Source organism: Brachionichthys hirsutus, chromosome 16 (assembly GCF_040956055.1).
Source record: "Brachionichthys hirsutus isolate HB-005 chromosome 16, CSIRO-AGI_Bhir_v1, whole genome shotgun sequence".
Classification (NCBI taxonomy): Eukaryota; Metazoa; Chordata; class Actinopteri; order Lophiiformes; family Brachionichthyidae; genus Brachionichthys; species Brachionichthys hirsutus.
Window position 1 is genome coordinate 11,585,140 of NC_090912.1, and position 20,278 is coordinate 11,605,417.

Sequence of the window (20,278 nt, forward strand, 5' to 3'; positions counted from 1 at the left end):
AGAGAGAACGTCACGAGTACATTCAGCTGTTCTAGCTGCCAAAGGGGGCTACTTTACGACTGCTGACCGTCCGGGGGGGGGGGGGCACAGCAAATCAATGCAAACCAAGGTGGCGAATGTTATTCTATTATTTATCATTTCTATGCTTTTATTTTGGAGCAGCCTGAAACATTCAACTGAATCGTTTTCAATACAATTCTGGGAAAGTTGGGGTGTTCAAAACCGTTTGCCCAGTAGTGTATATGCAGTATATATATATATATATATGTACACATAATAACAACAACAATTACAAGGTGATGAGGAGGATGAAGAGCTGGAGATACACTTTGACAATCTCTTTATTGACAATGACAATCAGCAGGACTGTTCAGAGTCTGGGTTTTTCCATTTTTACCTCGATTCAGCTGCCACAACAGTTTCAAGTAGACAAACTGGTTTTCCAACAACCGGAATTTAGAGGTGGAAGACACATTTTTATGTATTATCTAGGTATGTACCTAGGTAGATTTCATAATAATAGTTTAGAATTTTAAAAATTCCCTGGCTCAGCGTCGTTTGGGTGAATCCCTTAATTTGCCTTCGTGTTTCTTTCCGTTTCTTCTTTCAGGTTCAGGTTCAGAACAAACCGGTGGGACATAGTTTACCCTGCTAACGAGTAAATAAACACCTTAAGGACTACATGAACTGATGCGCTTCTTGCTCCTCCAGTTTACGGCGCAAACACGTGACCCCCCCCCCCCCAGCTGCACCCACTGAGTAGTGTCCAGACTTGGACTGTCAGTAGTTCACTCATAAATACTCCATATAAAAACATGCGATGTTTTCGAGTCCGGGTTATGGACCCCCCCCCCCCAGCAAAGCGGTAGCTTCTGGAATAGCAGGCTGTCCTCCGTCGTTTGAGCGTCTCACTCATCCTCTGCTGGATCGGCGGCCTCCGAGGGGGCCCCCCTGCGGTCGAGCACAGCGGACAAGCAATGCTTTAAAGTGAGCTAATGGAAAATCAACATGTGCATACATCGGCTGTGTGTCTGAACAAAGAGTGTGTGTGGTGACGTGCACGTGCACGTCCCAGGCTCAGCAGCTGATCTGGAACATGTGGGGGGGGGGGGGGGGGGGGGGGGGCATGTGTTCAGTCCTGCTTCTTCCTGTTAGAGGGCATTTATCTCTAGATATTTTTCAAACTTGTTTTTTATGTGGCTGGTTATTTGTTTCTTTGTCATCATCATCATCATCATCATCATCATCAGGGAACCTCCTCAGCTTCACGACACAATCTGACTTCTGTTAGCAGCAGTTTTAGTCATGGTGGGGCTATTGTTCATATTTTTGTGGCGGTTCTCTGTGTTGAATAAAGTCAACCGGACTTGACGATGTTTAGTCTAATCTCAGAACTGGAGAAGCCCCTCCAGGAGGGGAAACGTCTCCATCGTCCCTCTCCTCAGCTATACCTACTTACCCCGAGTAGGGAGGTGGGGGGGCATCATGCTGCCCACTGTGGTGCAGAGCCTCGTTGTAACTCGGGAGCGTTGGAGGGATGATCCCGGCCAGCGGCACGGACTCCGCGCCCGGACGGCCGTCGGCTTCCATCCGGACTGGAGCTCTGGGTCAGCGCAACAGAGAGCGACAGAATTCAGCCAAACGAGTTCGGGAAGTTCATCAGGCGAAGCCAAAATCACATCTTTGATCAATCAAAGTTAATTTCAAAAGAAAAGATGAGGACAGAGAAAATAATGGTCGTACGACGCCGCCGTCGACGTTCCTAACGTTCTGTTTTTAGTTTTAATCCGATATTTGCTTCAGTGATGAAGGATTGGCTGCTCCCGAAACATGATGATTCATGAATAGGTAAAGATAACAGGTGCCATTTCTCACCTCTCTATCGATAGTTACGTTTTTAAAACCTTTTTTGTGGCCGTTATCGCTGAAGCAATACGCGAGGCTCGTGTGGGAACGCCACACTAGAGGGGCGAGCTTTCTACCTCCCACTAGTGATAACGCCACACTAGAGGGACGAGCTTTCTACCTCCTACTAGTGATAACGCCACTAGAGGGACGAGCTTTCTACCTCCTAGTGATAACGCCACTAGAGGGGCGAGCTTTCTACCTCCCACTAGTGATAACGCCACTAGAGGGGCGAGCTTTCTACCTCCCACTGGTGATAACGCCACTAGAGGGGTGAGCTTTCTACCTCCTAGTGATAACGCCACTAGAGGGACGAGCTTTCTACCTCCCACTGGTGATAACGCCACTAGAGGGGCGAGCTTTCTACCTCCCACTGGTGATAACGCCACTAGAGGGACGAGCTTTCTACCTCCCACTAGTGATAACGCCACTAGAGGGGCGAGCTTTCTACCTCCCACTAGTGATAACGCCACTAGAGGGGCGAGCTTTCTACCTCCCACTAGTGATAACGCCACTAGAGGGGCGAGCTTTCTACCTCCCACTAGTGATAACGCCACTAGAGGGGCGAGCTTTCTACCTCCCACTGGTGATAACGCCACTAGAGGGACGAGCTTTCTACCTCCCACTGGTGATAACGCCACTAGAGGGGCGAGCTTTCTACCTCCCACTGGTGATAACGCCACTAGAGGGACGAGCTTTCTACCTCCCACTAGTGATAATGCCACTAGAGGGGCGAGCTTTCTACCTCCGCCTGGTGATAACGCCACTAGAGGGGCGAGCTTTCTACCTCCTAGTGATAACGCCACTAGAGGGACGAGCGTTCTACCTCCTACTAGTGATAACGCCACTAGAGGGACGAGCTTTCTACCTCCCACTGGTGATAACGCCACTAGAGGGACGAGCTTTCTACCTCCCACTGGTGATAACGCCACTAGAGGGCCGAGCTTTCTCGTTCAGTATCAGCGCTCTGTCCGGCCTCTGAAGCGGGACGTTTCAGGAACACTCACTGGGCCGGCCTCTGCCTGCTCTTCATCTGGGCCTTGTAGCAGTAGATTCCCAGCACGATGGCGATAACAGCGACCACCAGGAGAGCGAGGATCCCTGCCACCAGCCCGGACACGTCCACGCCGGGGGGGTGGCCTGCAAGGACAGGCATCACAGTGAGTTTCAGTGATGTCTGACATCATCAGTGATGTCATGCAGCGCTGAATACGAGCTTCTGATTCATTCATCTTGAAGATGAGACGATCTCAACAGTTTATGGAACAATATTTAATGTTAGAATCGTCATAGCAACTATTACAATAGATACTGTCTATTATACTGAAGTTGATGAAGGAATGATACAAAGTATTTACTGAAGTATTTACTGGAGTACATCGTAGCACAATGTGTCATTTTATTTTTACTACTGAGGCCTGGAGCTGTTGTTACTTTCAGTTGCACCAACTACAACTGTACTGTCTTCTTGTCCCCTGAGGGGTCGCCACAGCAACCCAGCGTACTCCACTTCACCCTGTCCTTCGCATCGTCCTCCCCAACACCAGCCACTCTCATGTCCTCCCTCACTACGTCCATGTCTCTTCTCCTGGGTCGTCCTCTAGTCCTGTCCTTTGCGTCGTCGTCCCCAACACCAGCCACTCTCATGTCCTCCCTCACTACGTCCATGTCTCTTCTCCTGGGTCGTCCTCTAGTCCTGTTCCCTGGCAGCCCCATCCTCAGCATCCTTCTACCGATATAGTCCCTGTCTCTCCTCTGGACATGTCCAAACCATCAAAGTCTGGTCTCTCTGACCTTGTCTCCACAACGTCTAACCTTCACTGTCCCTTCATTGCACCAAAGCAGATGAAATTGACTCACAATCACTTTATCCTAAAGTTTGGTTTTATATGGGCCGTGTTTATAAAGCAGTGGGTTAAATGGTCTCAAAGATAAATATATATATATATATATTTGAAAGCATTACCTTGACTGTTGATATAGCTGGTCCAAAATATGTCCTACAAATGGACACAAAAGAAGATTGAATGATTTATGACAATAGAAGAAAAGAAAAGGATTGCAGCCGCCTCATCTGTTTAAAAAAGAACGAAATGATTAACCGATGAGATGCTGCAACATATAACTGGGATATGATAATGCCAGTCTGCAAGTTTATTACCTCAATTAAAAAACACATGCGCGTACCTGTCGTGTGTTATTAGATGGAGACGGTAGAAGCCTTTATTTAAAAACAGAATCCTGCTCTATATCTTGTGCCAAAGTTTAACTTTTAAATGGAGAGATTTGGGCATTTTAATGGGGGGGGGGGGGGGGACTAAATGAATCGGGAAAGACAAGCTGGTCGTGCTAATTCCAGTGTATAAAGATTGAACCGGTGATATTCTGATGAGATTGAAGGGCTTCTCGAGATGGAGCGATGAATGTTGCCCCCCCCCCCCCCCCCTCTGGAGCTTCCTGATGACTAACACATGAATGCGTGAAGGTCCAGATTGGCTGTGATGTGACAGAAAGGATAACGAACGCACGACTCCACGAGCTCAGCGCTTTGAAGAATAAACAGGCAGAAAGGATGAACAGACTGAGCAGCGTTACCGTCTGACTGTTGTCCTCGAACACTTCTCTCGCCTCCTCGTAGCTGCACATCTCTTCCTGACACTCCCGCTCCAGGTTGTCCGGCACCACCAGCTCAAAGTCCCAGCTGTTGTACAGCAGGGAGCGCGACAGGAAGGAGGCCGCTGACTGTTCGTCCACCAACACTGGTCCTCCTGGGAAACACACGCCATGAGCGGCAGCAGCAGCAAAGAGACACACGCCATGCGGCAGCAGCAGCAAAGAAACACACGCCATGAGCGGCAGCAGCAGCAAAGAAACACACGCCATGAGCGGCAGCAGCAGCAAAGAGACACACGCCATGTAGCAGCAGCAAAGAAACACACGCCATGAGCGGCAGCAGCAGCAAAGAGACACACGCCATGCGGCAGCAGCAGCAAAGACACACACGCCATGCGGCAGCAGCAGCAAAGAGACACACGCCATGTAGCAGCAGCAAAGAAACACACGCCATGAGCGGCAGCAGCAGCAAAGAGACACACGCCATGCGGCAGCAGCAGCAAAGAAACACACGCCATGAGCGGCAGCAGCAGCAAAGAGACACACGCCATGCGGCAGCAGCAGCAAAGACACACACGCCATGCGGCAGCAGCAGCAAAGAGACACACGCCATGTAGCAGCAGCAAAGAAACACACGCCATGCGACCGCAGCAGCAAAGAAACACACGCCATGCAACAGCAGCAGCAAAGAGACACACGCCATGCGACCGCAGCAGCAAAGAAACACACGCCATGAGCGGCAGCAGCAGCAAAGAGACACACGCCATGCGGCAGCAGCAGCAAAGAGACACACGCCATGTAGCAGCAGCAAAGAAACACACGCCATGAGCGGCAGCAGCAGCAAAGAGACACACGCCATGCGACCGCAGCAGCAAAGAAACACACGCCATGAGCGGCAGCAGCAGCAAAGAGACACACGCCATGCGGCAGCAGCAGCAAAGAGACACACGCCATGCGGCAGCAGCAGCAAAGAGACACACGCCATGCGGCAGCAGCAGCAAAGAAACACACGCCATGAGCGGCAGCAGCAGCAAAGAGACACACGCCATGAGCGGCAGCAGCAGCAAAGAGACACACGCCATGCGACAGCAGCAGCAAAGAGACACACGCCATGCGACAGCAGCAAAGAAACACACGCCATGCGACAGCAGCAGCAAAGAGACACACGCCATGCGACAGCAGCAAAGAAACACACGCCATGCGACAGCAGCAAGGAAACACACGCCATGCGACAGCAGCAAAGAAACACACGCCATGCGACAGCAGCAAAGAAACACACCCCATGAACGGCAGCAGCAGCAAAGAGACACACGCCATGAGCGGCAGCAGCAGCAAAGAGACACACGCCATGCGACAGCAGCAGCAAAGAGACACACGCCATGCGACAGCAGCAAAGAAACACACGCCATGCGACAGCAGCAAGGAAACACACGCCATGCGACAGCAGCAAAGAAACACACGCCATGAACGGCAGCAGCAGCAAAGAAACACACGCCATGAGCGGCAGCAGCAGCAAAGAGACACACGCCATGCGACAGCAGCAAAGAAACACACGCCATGAACGGCAGCAGCAGCAAAGAGACACACGCCATGCGACAGCAGCAGCAAAGAAACACACGCCATGAGCGGCAGCAGCAAAGAAACACACGCCATGAGCGGCAGCAGCAGCAAAGAGACACACGCCATGCGACCGCAGCAGCAAAGAGACACACGCCATGCGACAGCAGCAAAGAAACACACACCATGCGACAGCAGCAAAGAGACACACGCCATGAGCGGCAGCAGCAGCAAAGAAACACACGCCATGCGACAGCAGCAAAGAAACACACGCCATGCGACAGCAGCAAAGAAACACACGCCATGCGACAGCAGCAAAGAAACACACGGCATGCGACAGCAGCAAAGAGACACACGCCATGCGACAGCAGCAAAGAGACACACGCCATGCGACAGCAGCAAAGAAACACACACCATGCGACGGCAGCAGCAAAGAGACACACGCCATGCGGCAGCAGCAAAGAAACACATGCCAAGTAGCAGCAGCAGCAAAGAAACACACGCCATGCAACAGCAGCAAAGAAACACGCCATGCGACAGCAGCAGCAAAGAGACACACGCCATGCGACAGCAGCAAAGAAACACATGCCATGCGACAGCAGCAAAGAAACACACGCCATGAGCGGCAGCAGCAGCAAAGAAACACATGCCATGCGACAGCAGCAAAAAAACACATGCCATGCGACAGCAGCAAAGAAACACACGCCATGCGACAGCAGCAAAGAAACACACGCCATGAGCGGCAGCAGCAGCAAAGAAACACACGCCATGCGGCAGCAGCAGCAAAGAAACACACGCCATGCGACAGCAGCAAAGAGACACACGCCATGCGACAGCAGCAAAGAAACACACGCCATGCGACAGCAAAGAAACACGCCATGAGCGGCAGCAGCAGCAAAGAGACACACGCCATGCGACAGCAACAGCAAAGAAACACACACCATGCGGCAGCAAAGAAACACACGCCATGCGACAGCAAAGAAACACGCCATGAGCGGCAGCAGCAGCAAAGAGACACACGCCATGCGACAGCAACAGCAAAGAAACACACACCATGCGGCAGCAGCAGCAAAGAAACACGCCATGCGACAGCAGCAGCAAAGAAACACACGCCATGCGGCAGCAGCAAAGAAACACACGCCATGCGACAGCAGCAAAGAAACACACGGCATGCGACAGCAGCAAAGAAACACACGCCATGAGCGGCAGCAGCAAAGAAACACACGCCATGAGCGGCAACAGCAGCAAAGAAACACACGCCATGAGCGGCAGCAGCAAAGAGACACACGCCATGCGACAGCAGCAAAGAAACACACGCCATGCGACAGCAGCAAAGAGACACACGCCATGCGACAGCAGCAAAGAAACACACACCATGCGACAGCAGTAGCAAAGAAACACACGGCATGCGACAGCAGCAAAGAAACACACACCATGCGACAGCAGCAAAGAAACACACGCCATGAGTGGCAGCAAAGAAACACACGCCATGAGCGGCAGCAGCAGCAAAGAAACACACACCATGCGACAGCAGCAAAGAAACACACGCCATGCGACAGCAGCAAAGAAACACACGCCATGAGTGGCAGCAAAGAAACACACGCCATGAGCGGCAGCAAAGAAACACACGCCATGAGCGGCAGCAGCAGCAAAGAAACACACGCCATGCGACAGCAGCAAAGAAACACACGCCATGAGTGGCAGCAAAGAAACACACGCCATGAGCGGCAGCAGCAGCAAAGAAACACACGCCATGCGACAGCAGCAAAGAAACACATGCCATGCGACAGCAGCAAAGAAACACATGCCATGAGCGGCAGCAGCAGCAAAGAAACACACGCCATGAGCGGCAGCAAAGAAACACACGCCATGAGCGGCAGCAGCAGCAAAGAAACACACGCCATGCGACAGCAGCAAAGAGACACACGCCATGCGACAGCAAAGAAACACACGCCATGCGACAGCAGCAAAGAAACACACGCCATGTCCATCATTGTTCATCTTATGATACGCTTTCTCAAAGGGGACTCATTTGCAGAGGAAATGCTGCTAGCTTTGCTACCGCTAACGGGGCAAACACGGGGAGAGGACATTTATTCAGGCAAAAACATCAACTTCAAAAAGCTGGTTTCTCCTGTGGGGCTCCGCCCACGGTAGGAAAGGATGACGGAAGAAAAGATCCTGAAACGTCTTCAGAGCTCTCACTAGGAATAAGTAGCGAACTTTATGAACGTGATCAATGCAGCGTTAATAAAACGTCAGCTTGTCGCAGTCGCTTCCCGAGACTCTTTAATCAAACGGAGAATATTTGTTAAATATTCCATGATGTCTTGGAATGCATTAAAATGAATAGCAAGACAGCATATTAAACATCAGTCGTAAATACAGCGAATAAAATAGTGCAAATATATGTTAATAATAACCTGTGGCTCTTTGCACCTGTTGCGGTTTAAATGTGGCCCCCTTGGCCTCTGAAGTTGAGCACCCCTGATCTACACGGTACTTTTCAACCTTCCCTCCCAGCGAGGTGATACTTCATGTATCGATAGCCACCCAATCCATAACGCAGCCGCCCCTCTGAGCCCCTCGGCGGATGGTGAGTCCACCGGAGGTCAGGCCCCAATGGCAGAGACCCGGCTACCAGGTAGGGTTAGTCCAGGCATGGGCAAACCGAGGCCCGGGGGGCCATATATACGGCTATTTGAGCCAGCCCGCCAAACTTGCCCAAATTATATCATTAAATTAAATTTTATTATAATTAAACCTCATTCATTTAACCTTTTCCCTGTAATGCTACCTGTAAAATGCCAAATCCTTTCATGTGATGGCTTTTGCATGTGTTACACACGTAAAGACAGAGGCATGAAATAGTCATGGGTGCCACACATGTCATTTATATTAGTTCACATAAACACTCCATCCATCCATCCACCAATTTTAGAATTGTGGCCCGCAATAAGGTGCTGCTATTTAAAAGATGAAAAGAAGTTCCCGAGTATGATCTTTTGAAGACACCCCCAACCTAGCAACCGATATGGTGAAACTCCAGCGATAGCCACAAGGGTGAATTAGAACACTGATCAGAACAGCAAAGACAACGCAGGTCTCTCCCGTTCGGTTTATATACTAGCTTAGCTACGACTGTCGTCCTATTCTCTGGTGTTGACATGGAGCGGGGACACTCCTGCCATGGCGTGGATCCTACAGCGTTTGCAGCTATCGAGAGTGTCTTGGTATGAGCTGACCTTCTTCGCCTGCAGAGCGTCTGGAGGGGACGGAGCCGTGCGCCTGCTGCAGCAGGCTCAGCACGGTGATCCACACCGCCGACGGGGCTGCCATCGAAGCCACGCACTAGAGGAACACGCGGAGAGAAAGGATCGCAACACTTGTGAGCAGACTCCGCCACAGAGAACCGGCACTTTAACACTCACCTACCCGACGCGGTTGCTTTACAGTCGGCTTCAGTTTGTCTCAGCGCTGCAGGAGGAAGACTCAAAGTATTCCTCTAGATTTTCAGAGAAAGAGGCGCCAACATGACTTCGAACTCAACCTCTTTATGCGGACTGCTTTTCTCTGACATGTCGCGTTACAACCTGTTAGTCAGCATTCCAGCTAGAGGGAGGGGCCGGCACAAACCTGTTTGTCTGTCTGTCGACCCACTGCACGTTGGCTTTCATTGTGAGTGCGACTGCATTCATAAGCTGAATATATATATCGAGAACAATCAAGCCCAGATCCTGTGGGACGTCCAGATCCACACGGACAAAGTGGTGACGTCCAACCAGCCTGACGTGGTGGTGGACAAACATCAGACGACAGCGGTAGTGACGGATGCAGCGGTCCAGAGCGACAGAACATCAGGAAGAAAGAGCACGAAGAGCTGAAGGACGAGCTGGAGAACATGTGGGGAGTGAAGGCAACAGTGCTGGAAAAGATGAACTAGAAAAGCACATGGAGAGCACAAACCTCCGCCAGGCTGCCTTCCAGCAAGGCACCAAAAAAAAGATAATAATAAACCATATTAACTGGATCTACATGGTGATCTGGATCAGCACCAAAAGGTTCTAGATTGTTCTTGATGTCTTTATACACCAACCGTGAAAAGTCAAAGTGAATCAGAGTTGATGTATTTTTAACTGATTTTTGAATCCTTAATGGAGTCTTCAATGTTAAAATGGAATATTATTTCGTGACCTCATTCTGGATCAGAACCAGAAGAAATTTTTCATGATAGTTCACATTGGACCACTGACGAGATAAGATTTTAATTTATTAGTAAATGGGACAAACCAGATCGTTTTTTTCTCGAGTTTGACGTAACACTGATAGGGTTAACATTACGGGTGTAACGGAACGCTAAAATTTAATTTGGTTCGGTTTATTTTTGGTACAAAAAAGGCAGATTTTTTTTTAAATGCTTTTAGTTTAAAATATGCAAACAATAGAATAAATAAATAAAAGCGACCCCGGTGATATTTCAAATAAATTAGACTGAGATTGTAAGGCTTTTGTATTTGGGATTTACCCATGTTGGTCCTATAGGAGGGGGTAATCAGGTTGTTGTTTGAGCTCCCTCTAGTGTTGTGGCTGTGGCTGTCACTAAATCTGTGGAGGTGTTCCGTCAGGTATGCAGGGATTGAGGGGACTGAGGGCAGAGCTGCATTGACTATTTTAAATGCCAATCCCATTTTGAGTTGTTTAACCCTGTCTTCTACCCTGAGCCATTTTAGGCTAGCAAAATGTCCAGGAAGAAGGTGGGTCATGGGCCCCAGATTGAGGAGTAGCCGAATCAGTTTGTTTTGGGAGGTTTGGAGCCTGGTTTTCAGGGACACATGTTGGAATACCAGGAGGTGCTAGCATAGTCAAAGAGGGGCTGAACGAGGCTCCAGCAAGCGTCCGGAGACAAAAGCAGACATTCTGCCCAAAAATCTTGTTCTCTGATTGACTTTTTTGATCACCTTAGTTGCCATACTATCACCAGACAGGTATTTGTCTGACACAGCCCAAATAGGTAATCTCTTCTTTGCTGGAGATTACTGTATTATCGACTGTGACCTTGAAATCATTAACATTTATCTCACGTAGAGAGTGTCTTGACCCAAAAAGAATAGATTCTGTTTTACCGAGGTGTAGTGACAGATTGTTAACGGTAAGCCGAGTACGGGTTTATGTCTCACATGATTAGTACATTAAAAATCCCTCTTATCAGTCTTCCATACAACGCTGCACATTACGTGTTCTTGTGACAACAGGTAACTTGTAAGCAGTTATGATCTCCACTGTGTGTTTGCATCAAGAGGTAGAACAGTATTAATGTACTATGAAAACGAGTTTTATGTCAATCTCTAATCATGTTAACGAGGCTAATCCACAGGAAAATATGTCTGACGTCGCGTCATGTGTACACAATATATAAATAGAATATTTTTTCAAGTCACATTTCCTTTCCCACTGTGGGTTCAAACCCTGTGGTTCACTTGTTCCGTGTGTCTCCATTGAGCTGTTACGCTGAGAGCGCCCCCTGCAGGTTTGGAGCACTTCAGTGCCCGGTCATTCGTTCAGCGTTCGCAGATCGTTTCTCTCTTTGCAGCGAGTTTGACGATGATGCTTTTTTTTTTTTTGCACCTCGTTTAGACTCGTTTGAGTTTGTGAATTTGCATCGTTTCTGAAATTGAGGCCGTTTCCTTTCTGAAGTGCGTTTTGGCCCGTGTCGGCCCCCGTAAAGTCTGGATTCTAACTGACCTGAGGCGGCGCCATCAATCGTGCGTGAACAAGATCCTGATCAGAAGGAATAAAACTTAGGAGCCTCCGTTTATGAAATCTAAAACATCTTATTTTGGTTCTGGACACTCATCGCTGCGTAATCGGACGGCTACAGAATTGAAGTCCAGGCACAAGAGAACAGAAAGAGACGTTTACATAAATGTTTTAATGAAACGAACATGAGTTTGACACCATTTAAAGGAAGGAGTGAAAACAAACACGCAGAACATCGTAGCCGGAGTATAATATAAAAATAGATATTTGGCAAAGTACTGTCATATTTCTCTTTTCAAGTGAATTTCTTTCGATTCCGTGTAAATAAAGGCCAGTGGAGACGTACCGATGGATTCAGACTAACCCTGGCACCTGGATTAGGTGTGTGTGCCGACCTCAACCTTTGACCTTCAGACGGAAGCTGCTTAAAACGGCTTGAGAAGCAGCCTCTAAGTGTCCCTCTTATTTATATGACTCGTTTGAAAGTAAGAGATGATTCAAATTCATGAAATGTGTTCCGCCCTGGTTCGGAGAGGAGGTCCTCCTCTTCCTCACGTCCTCACGGTTTCATTTCATTGGAGCGACGCAGCGAGACACTAATTACCGTTCACACTGATCTTTGGACGGAGGGGACGCCCCCCCCCCCGGTCACTTGTCCTAAATATTATGCTGAATGTTTTGTAATCAGTGACCGGACCACTATTAAGGCTGAACTTTATAAGATATAATTTGTTTTAGTTTTAATGTTTATTGTATGGCTGTCAAAAAACAGTCCATGTCCCCCCCCCCCCCCCCCCCCAAAGTATGACAGCATATGTTCTAACACTAAACAAATACTGCAGGAAGTACATTTCAGTGTGTTGTACGACGTTTCTCACCTCATCGTTAATACTCCCCTCAGATCCTCTCATTAACATAAAAAATACTTTGATTTAAAAGTTGCTTTTGGCAAAAGTGCAAATGAAAACATTTTAAAAGAAAATGAGGCACCTTCTCTCTCTCTCTCTCTCACACACACACACACACACACACTCCTTTTTGGTGAAAACGTAGACGAGCGAGCCTTTGGTGACCATGGTAACGGTCCTCAGAGGAGGACACAAGGACAGCCACCTCGCTTCTCTTTCCCGGTCCGATGAACGGCAGGAGGTGGACTCTCCATCTCCTGGAATCTCCTGTGGATGAACAGGGGAGGGAATTGTTCCACAATCTGATTTCCTTTAACCCTTTAAAGGCCACACCATGAAGCAATCGTCAGAACGCTCGTTCTCACAGCTGTTTGTTGCGTGTTAAGGTGTGCTTGATGGACGATTCCTTTACGTATTTCTATCTGCCTGAGCTAATCAGCCAGTAATTAATCTTCCTATCTTCTCAAAGCCACAGGAAGCCACCGCAGAGGGACGGGAGAGCCGCAAAGCAGCCAGTTTAACAAGCAGGAACCGCCGAACTCCTGCTTTGTGGTTGACAACTTGAAGAAAGCGAGGCAGCCCGGTGGCGCTCACAGCAAGGAGGTTGTGGGTTCCAATCCGACTTGTGGCCTTTCTGTGAGGAGTTTGCATGTTCTCCCCCCGTGTCTGCGTGGGTTCTCTCCGGGTTCTCCGGCTTCCTCCCACCACCAAAAACATGCAGCCTAGGCTGATTGGTGACGCTAAATTGTCCGTAGGTGTGAGTGTGTGTGTGGCTGATTGTCTGTCCCTGCGATGAACTGGCGGCTTGTCCAGGGTGTAACCCCCCCCCCCTCGCCCAGTGACTGCTGGGATAGGCTCCAGCTTGGCCCGCGACCGGTGCCGAACAAAGCGGCAAAGTTGCCCCTTTGATTACGAGTCTTGTTCCCCCATAAAAAAAGAACCCAATGATATTCCCCAAATACCAGAAGCTCTTTCTCCTTTGCCCCAGACCAAGACTTCTGTGTCAAATCCCACCCACGGACAAGGTGAAGCAAGGCGGGGCCGAGACGATACCTGATGATGAGCACCAGCTCCATGAAGGCCTCTTCCACGTTGAAGCGCTTTTTGGCCGACGCCTCCATGTAGTGGATCCGGTTCTCTGTGGCGAACGCCTGAGCGTCCTCCCTGGAGACCTGCAGACAAACGCCAATGCACCCAGGCATCATCATGTGTGTGTGTGGGGGGGGGGGGGCTTTCCTCTGGGGCTGTTGCAGTGCGGCCTACACCCCCCCATTCCCTCCTGCGTTCAGCAGAGCGGAACCTTTAGATTTACCGATCAAACGCTTCCACCGCTTCTCTTCTGTTGAATGAACTTGTATTTGGAGCAGCAGCTAAGACTGCGCCCGAGGAGGATTCGGACGGCACTCCCTGGTCGTCTTCAGGGTCACAGCCAGGTGGCGCTGTTGCCTCACAGCAGGAAGGCTACAGGTTCGACTCCCTTCTGTGTGGGTTCTCTCTGGGTTCTCCAGTGTGAGTGTGAGGGGGAGGGGCTGTCTGTCTGTGCGTGGCTCCGCGAGGCACTGGCGACACGTCTGGAGTGTATCCCACCTCTCGCCTATAGTAAGCTGGGAATTGACCTCAGCAACACCCGAGACCCGCAAGGCGGATAAAGCGGCTGCAGACGAGACGATTGAGGTCGATTGAGGTCGTCTCGTCTGCAGAACGATGGACGGACGGACGGACGGACGGATGTCTGGACCTCACTGTATTCCAGCAACGATGGGAACTCAAAGCGACGCCGTAGATCAGGGGGGCGTTACTTACGGCCCTCTGAGTCTCTAAGTCAGCCTTGTTCCCGACCAGCAACATGGGGAAGTCGTCTCGGTCCTTCACTCGCAGGATCTGGGTGTGGAATTTCTGGACCTCATGGTAACTGGTCAGAGGGAAACATCGAGCGTTCACTGGCACTGAACATGGGTACATGCAGACGCTGACTTATATCATGAACGTATGCCTCACTGAAAAACAGAACCACAAGTCACTTTTTATAAATGTGCATCACCAAACGGGAATATTTTGAAAAGGTTCTGGAGCGTATTGAGGGATTGTATTTAACTCTTTAAATCAGGGGTCCCCAAACTTTGTCCTGTGAGGGCCACATAACGTCTCCCTTCTCTGATGGGGGGGTCAGTTTGTACAGGAAAAGTGTGACGATGGGAGGGGGGCCTAAACATTTACTGTTTACCAGACAGCTCCTTTCTTCACAGAAAAAAAGTCAGGAAATAAATAACAACACTATTAATAAAATAAATAATAACTAAATAACCGTTTCCGGGTTCGTCATGGAACATTAACTTTCTGGTCGTCTGTGATCAGCTTTAAAATTGTCCCAAACGAAAGGAAGAATGCTTTTCTTCAGAATATTAATATATTCTCCATTATCAATATTATTTTTAGGAAACAAAAGATTGAATTAATGACCCCTCTTAAATGCACCCCATACCATTATTGACCCCCCCCCCCCCCCCACCGGCCACTCATGTTGTGTGGAAAGGAAAATAATAAAGCCAGCAGTGTGAACCAGGTTTTGGTCTTACAGGACCCGACGGCCACTGAATCCATGCTGATGAAGCACCCCCACAAGACACCACAAGGGACGCGGTGGATCCCCGTTACCAAATCCACAAAACACATGTGGACAGTTTGGGTGAACTCCATGAATCCTTGAGAATCCGATACAGTGCAGAACCGGTCTAGTGTGCCGCGACCAAAACCGCATTGTTCCTCCTGAATCCAAGTTTTAACTAGAAAGACAATCAGAGATTGCAGACCCCGCCTCCAAAAGACTATTGGATCTTGTGAGACAGTAAACTCGGAACACTCGTATGTCGAGGTGTTACCGTACCTTTACATTTCGGAGAGCCCATCGTCGCTCCAAGTCATCGTTCAACAAGCAACAACAAATCGCCAGTGGGGTGAAACTAACCCAAACTCACTGAAGAACGCCTCCTAGTGACGTTGGGCAAGACTAGATGTTTTTAACAAAGCTTTTTTTGGAGTGTGAAATATCTGATGAGGCTCAACCTCACCCAGACTCCGCCTCCTGCGCCCCCCCAGGTAATCTGAGTTTGAAACCCCTGTGCTACAATATGTTTGATGATAAGTCAATATGATAGCTGGACAGAGATGCTTGTGACAGTCTCATCACACACACACACACACACACACGCACACACACACACACACACACACACGCACACACACACACACACACACACACGCACACACACACGCACACACACACACACACACACTCGTTCCATTACCTGCCCCGGTCATTGAGTGCAAACACCAGTAAGAAGCCTTCTCCTGAGCGCATGTACTGCTCCCTCATCGCGCCAAACTCCTCCTGCCCTGCTGTGTCCAGGACTGGAACACACACACACACACACACACACACACACACACACACGATGCAAGATAAAACAACATTTAACAACAGCAGTTATTACTGTTTAGGTACCGTAAGTGTCACAGATAAATATGTTCATGGCATAGCAGATTATTTTCCAACGTAACTCAAACGGTACGGAACGATTTGCAAATCCTCGAAACCCCATTTGCAATATAAAGTAGCAAAAAAAAAAAAAAAAAACATTTCATATGTCGACATCGAACATTTGAGACGATTATTTTTGAAAATTCAACCCTCGTTTGGTCTTTGGGGGACGGGGTCACGTTTAGCATCGCGTGTGATGGCGTCCAGTGGCTAAACTGTTCCAGAGGACACGGCGGGGACGGAGGGCAGCTGTAGGAAGGTCGGAGGTCACGTGTGTGAGTCTAATCGGGGGGGGGGGGGGGGGGGTGAGCAGCTCGGCGGAGGTCTGCACTCTCTGAGCCCAACCCTGACCGTCACAGTGATCTGGATCAGCACCAGAAGGTTCTCGATTGTTCTTGGTGTCTAAGTCAAAGTCAATCAGAGTTTGTGTATTTTTGACTGATTCTTGAATACATGAATGGGTTTTAATGTTGAAATGTAACAGGGGCAATACCTGAGATGTGGGGGTAATACCTGAGGGGTGAGGTAATATCTGAGGGGTGGGGGTAACACCTGAGGGTTGGGGGTAATACCTGAGATGTGGGGGTAACACCTGAGGGGTGGGGTAATACCTGAGATGTGGGGGTAATACCTGAGATGTGAGGATAATACCTGAGGGGTGGGGTAATACCTGAGGGGTTGGGGGTAATACCTGAGGGGTGGGGTAATACCTGAGATGTGGGGGTAATACCTGAGGGGTGGGGTAATACCTGAGATGTGGGGGTAATACCTGAGATGTGGGGGTAATACCTGAGATGTGGGGGTAATACCTGAGGGGTGGGGTAATACCTGAGGGGTGGGGTAATACCTGAGGGGTGGGGTAATACCTGAGATGTGGGGGTAATACCTGAGATGTGGGGTAATACCTGAGATGTGGGGGTAATACCTGAGGGGTGGGGGTAATACCTGAGGGGTGGGGGTAACACCTGAGGGTTGGGGGTAATACCTGAGATGTGGGGGTAATACCTGAGGGGTGGGGTAATACCTGAGGGGTGGGGGTAATACCAAAAGTAACTGGGAGGAATAAGTAAAGTAAAGTAATTACTTTTTCCAGCAAGTAACTAGTAATAAGTAATATATTACTGATCTTGAGTAACTTGCCCAAACACTGAATTATAAGTTAGCTTCCTCCTTCTCCTTTGTAGAGAGCTTTAATTTATTTATTTTCTGTGAGAAATATATTAAATGTTCAAAATAAATCTTATTTCAATTTCAATATTGATAAAAGAAGATGGATCCTCCAGACTATTGATGAGGGTCCTTCATTCAGCAACATGTTCCGGCAGGTTCTGATGCTCCAGATATCTCTGCGGTCCGACCACCGAAGCGAGTACGAGTCCTGACATGGAAACGAAGCCTGCAGGACGCAAACACGTCTCCGTGCGTCTTCTCGCAGCGCAGGGACACACACACACCCACACACACACACACACACACACACCAACGCACACACACACACATCCAGTCACAACAGTGTGAACTCGAGTCCAGCGTGACGCAGCCTTACTGTCCAGCCGCGTCTCCTTCCCGTCCACAGTGCAGTTCTTGGTGTAGGAGTCTTCGATGGTGGGGTCGTAGTCTGACACGAAGTAGGACTGTGGGACCAAGTCAGTGTTAGTGACACAGCTGCAACCTGCGTCTCTGAACTAGTCCCTGGCTCCGTGTTCATTGTCTCTGAACAAGTCCCTGGCTGCGTGTTCATCGTCTCTGAACTAGTCCCTTGCTTTGTGTTCATAGTCTCTGAGCTAGTCTCTGGCTCCGTGTTCATCGTCTCTGAACAAGTCCCTGGCTCCGTGTTCATCGTCTCTGAACAAGTCCCTGGCTCCGTGTTCATAGTCTCTGAACTAGTCCCTGGCTTTGTGTTCATAGTCTCTGAACTAGTCCCTGGCTTTGTGTTCATAGTCTCTGAACTAGTCCCTGGCTCCGTGTTCATAGGGTCTGAACTAGTGCCTTGCTCCGTGTTCATAGTCTCTGAACTAGTCCCTTGCTCCGTGTTCATAGTCTCTGAACTAGTCCCTGGCTCCGTGTTCATAGTCTCTGAACTAGTCCCTTGCTCCGTGTTCGTCTCTGAACTAGTCCCTTGCTCCGTGTTCATAGTCTCTGAACTAGTCCCCGGCTCCGTGTTCATAGCCTCTGAACTAGTCCCTTGCTCCGTGTTCATAGTCTCTGAACTAGTCCCTGGCTCCGTGTTCATAGTCTCTGAACTAGTCCCTTGCTCCGTGTTCATAGCCTCTGAAACTAGTCCCTTGCTCCGTGTTCATAGCCTCTGAACTAGTCCCTTGCTCCGTGTTCATAGTCTCTGAACTAGTCCCTTGCTCCGTGTTCATAGTCTCTGAACAAGTCCCTGGCTCCGTGTTCATAGTCTCTGAACTAGTCCCTGGCTCCGTGTTCATAGCCTCTGAACTGGTCCCTTGCTCCGTGTTCATAGCCTCTGAACTAGTCCTTGCTCCATGTTCATAGTCTCTGAACTAGTCCCTTGCTCCGTGTTCATAGCCTCTGAACTAGTCCCTGGCTCCGTGTTCATAGTCTCTGAACTAGTCCCTTCTTCCGTGTTCATAGTCTCTGAACTAGTCCCTGGCTCCGTGTTCATAGTCTCTGAACTAGTCCCTGGCTCCGTGTTCATAGTCTCTGAACTAGTCCCTTCTTCCGTGTTCATAGTCTCTGAACTAGTCCCTGGCTCCGTGTTCATAGTCTCTGAACTAGTCCCTGGCTCCGTGTTCATAGTCTCTGAACTAGTCCCTGGCTCCGTGTTCATAGTCTCTGAACTAGTCCCTGGCTCCGTGTTCATAGCCTCCGAGCGAGTCCTCTGGCTTCCTTGGCGGTTTGTTTATTCGGGTGCGCTGCCCGCGTGTTCCGGGCCGACGCCTGGAGGCAGTGAACGCACTCGTCGTGTTGCTACCTGCTGGGGAGCGGGTCGGTAAGGCGTTCCGGCGTGCAGCCTGCCGCTACGGGAAGCAGCAGGAACAGGACTCCTGTTATCTGAATAGCGGGTGTGGAACGACGGCGATGCGCTTCCGCTTCTACACTCAGGTCGCATCGTATTCCTGAATGCACGGACGCCAAGGCGGCGCCGCGACAACCTCGTCCGGTCCAAAGCTGAAATACGCTCCCCGCCCGACGGAAAGCGCCGTCGGGCCGGTTCCTCGTCGGGAGGAACTCGCTGGAATGTACGACCTGCAGCTGCTCAACAAAAACAAGTCGCAGCAGATAAAGTGGTGAAGCGGCAGAAACAGGACTTCTTGCTGCTTCCTCGGGTCGCCGGTAACGCGTATACTACACAAATACAGGATATAACCTACAGTACCGGTACTGAATGGACCTGCGTGAGATTGGACTCGCCTCCCTCAGCCAGAGCGGCTACTTCGTGCTTTTTGTGAAAGTTTCTTTAAAGTTTTTAACTATAAACTGTTAAAGGGTAATTAATATAGTAGGGGGGGGGGGGGGGGGGGGGGGTGCAGGGAGCTTCATAAAGGTACAAATACTCCAAAAACAATACAATTACTACGGTGCCGCAGATTATTTACCGGAAGTGATGACAGTATTTTATTAATCGTCTTAATAACCGTTTCAAACCAACAACTGTCGTTAAATAAGACGCTGATAGGACCTCAAAGGAGCGTTGCACGCCTATACGTCGTGACGTCACACGGAACAATTCACCTCCGACGCACGCCTTTGGAGGCGGGAGGAGAGAACCCAGAACCGAGCCCGGACCACGCAGATCAATAACACGCCGCGTGACGTCATCGCGTGACGGTACCTGGATGAACTGGATGGTCAGGGCGCTCTTCCGACGCCTCCCCCCCCACCACCACCAGCTTGAATCGCTCCTCTCCGCTCATTCTGGACTCCTCCCGGAGCGACAACTTTTCCGGGCCCGAATCAGACTCCCGGTTCCCGGTTCCCGGTTCCCGAGCAGAGAGCCAAGCCCGAATCCCAGTAAAGGTTCTCCGTCACTCCA

The 20,278-nt window shown here is 49.8% G+C and overlaps 2 protein-coding genes across 3 annotated transcripts; both read right to left on the reverse strand.

The window, feature by feature from the left end:
- Positions 1-323: 323 nt before the first annotated feature.
- Positions 324-9,578, reverse strand: prrg2 (proline rich Gla (G-carboxyglutamic acid) 2). Of its 2 annotated transcripts, none has more exons than XM_068750229.1 (7): positions 9,507-9,578; positions 9,321-9,426; positions 4,501-4,664; positions 3,872-3,905; positions 2,913-3,045; positions 1,460-1,603; positions 324-951 (listed from the first exon to the last, which is right to left on the reverse strand). In XM_068750229.1, the coding sequence occupies exons 2-7, from the start codon at positions 9,412-9,414 to the stop codon at positions 909-911; spliced, it is 612 nt and encodes a 203-aa protein (XP_068606330.1). In that variant the 5' UTR covers positions 9,415-9,426; positions 9,507-9,578; the 3' UTR covers positions 324-908. The 2 variants fall into 2 exon arrangements, with proteins under 2 accessions (XP_068606330.1, XP_068606329.1); XM_068750228.1 differs by having other exon boundaries at positions 4,501-4,673.
- Positions 9,579-12,633: 3,055 nt separating this feature from the next.
- rras (RAS related) lies at positions 12,634-20,272 on the reverse strand. Its single transcript, XM_068749467.1, is given in 7 exon segments — positions 12,634-13,007; positions 13,794-13,912; positions 14,544-14,652; positions 16,046-16,148; positions 17,825-17,912; positions 20,078-20,111; positions 20,113-20,272. Coding segments are annotated over 7 exon segments (588 nt in total). The 5' UTR covers positions 20,160-20,272; the 3' UTR covers positions 12,634-12,919.
- Positions 20,273-20,278: the final 6 nt, after the last annotated feature.

Bases quoted from the DNA above. Each gene is read 5' to 3' on its own strand.
- prrg2 (XM_068750228.1), bottom strand. From the start codon at position 9,414: ATGGCAGCCCCGTCGGCGGTGTGGATCACCGTGCTGAGCCTGCTGCAG. The intron at 3,046-3,871 runs GTAATGCTTTCA...CTGTCCTTGCAG, and splicing joins CAGCTATATCAACAGTCAAG to GCCACCCCCCCGGCGTGGAC. The intron at 952-1,459 runs GTAAGTAGGTAT...GCTCGACCGCAG, and splicing joins CCCCCACCTCCCTACTCGGG to GGGGGCCCCCTCGGAGGCCG.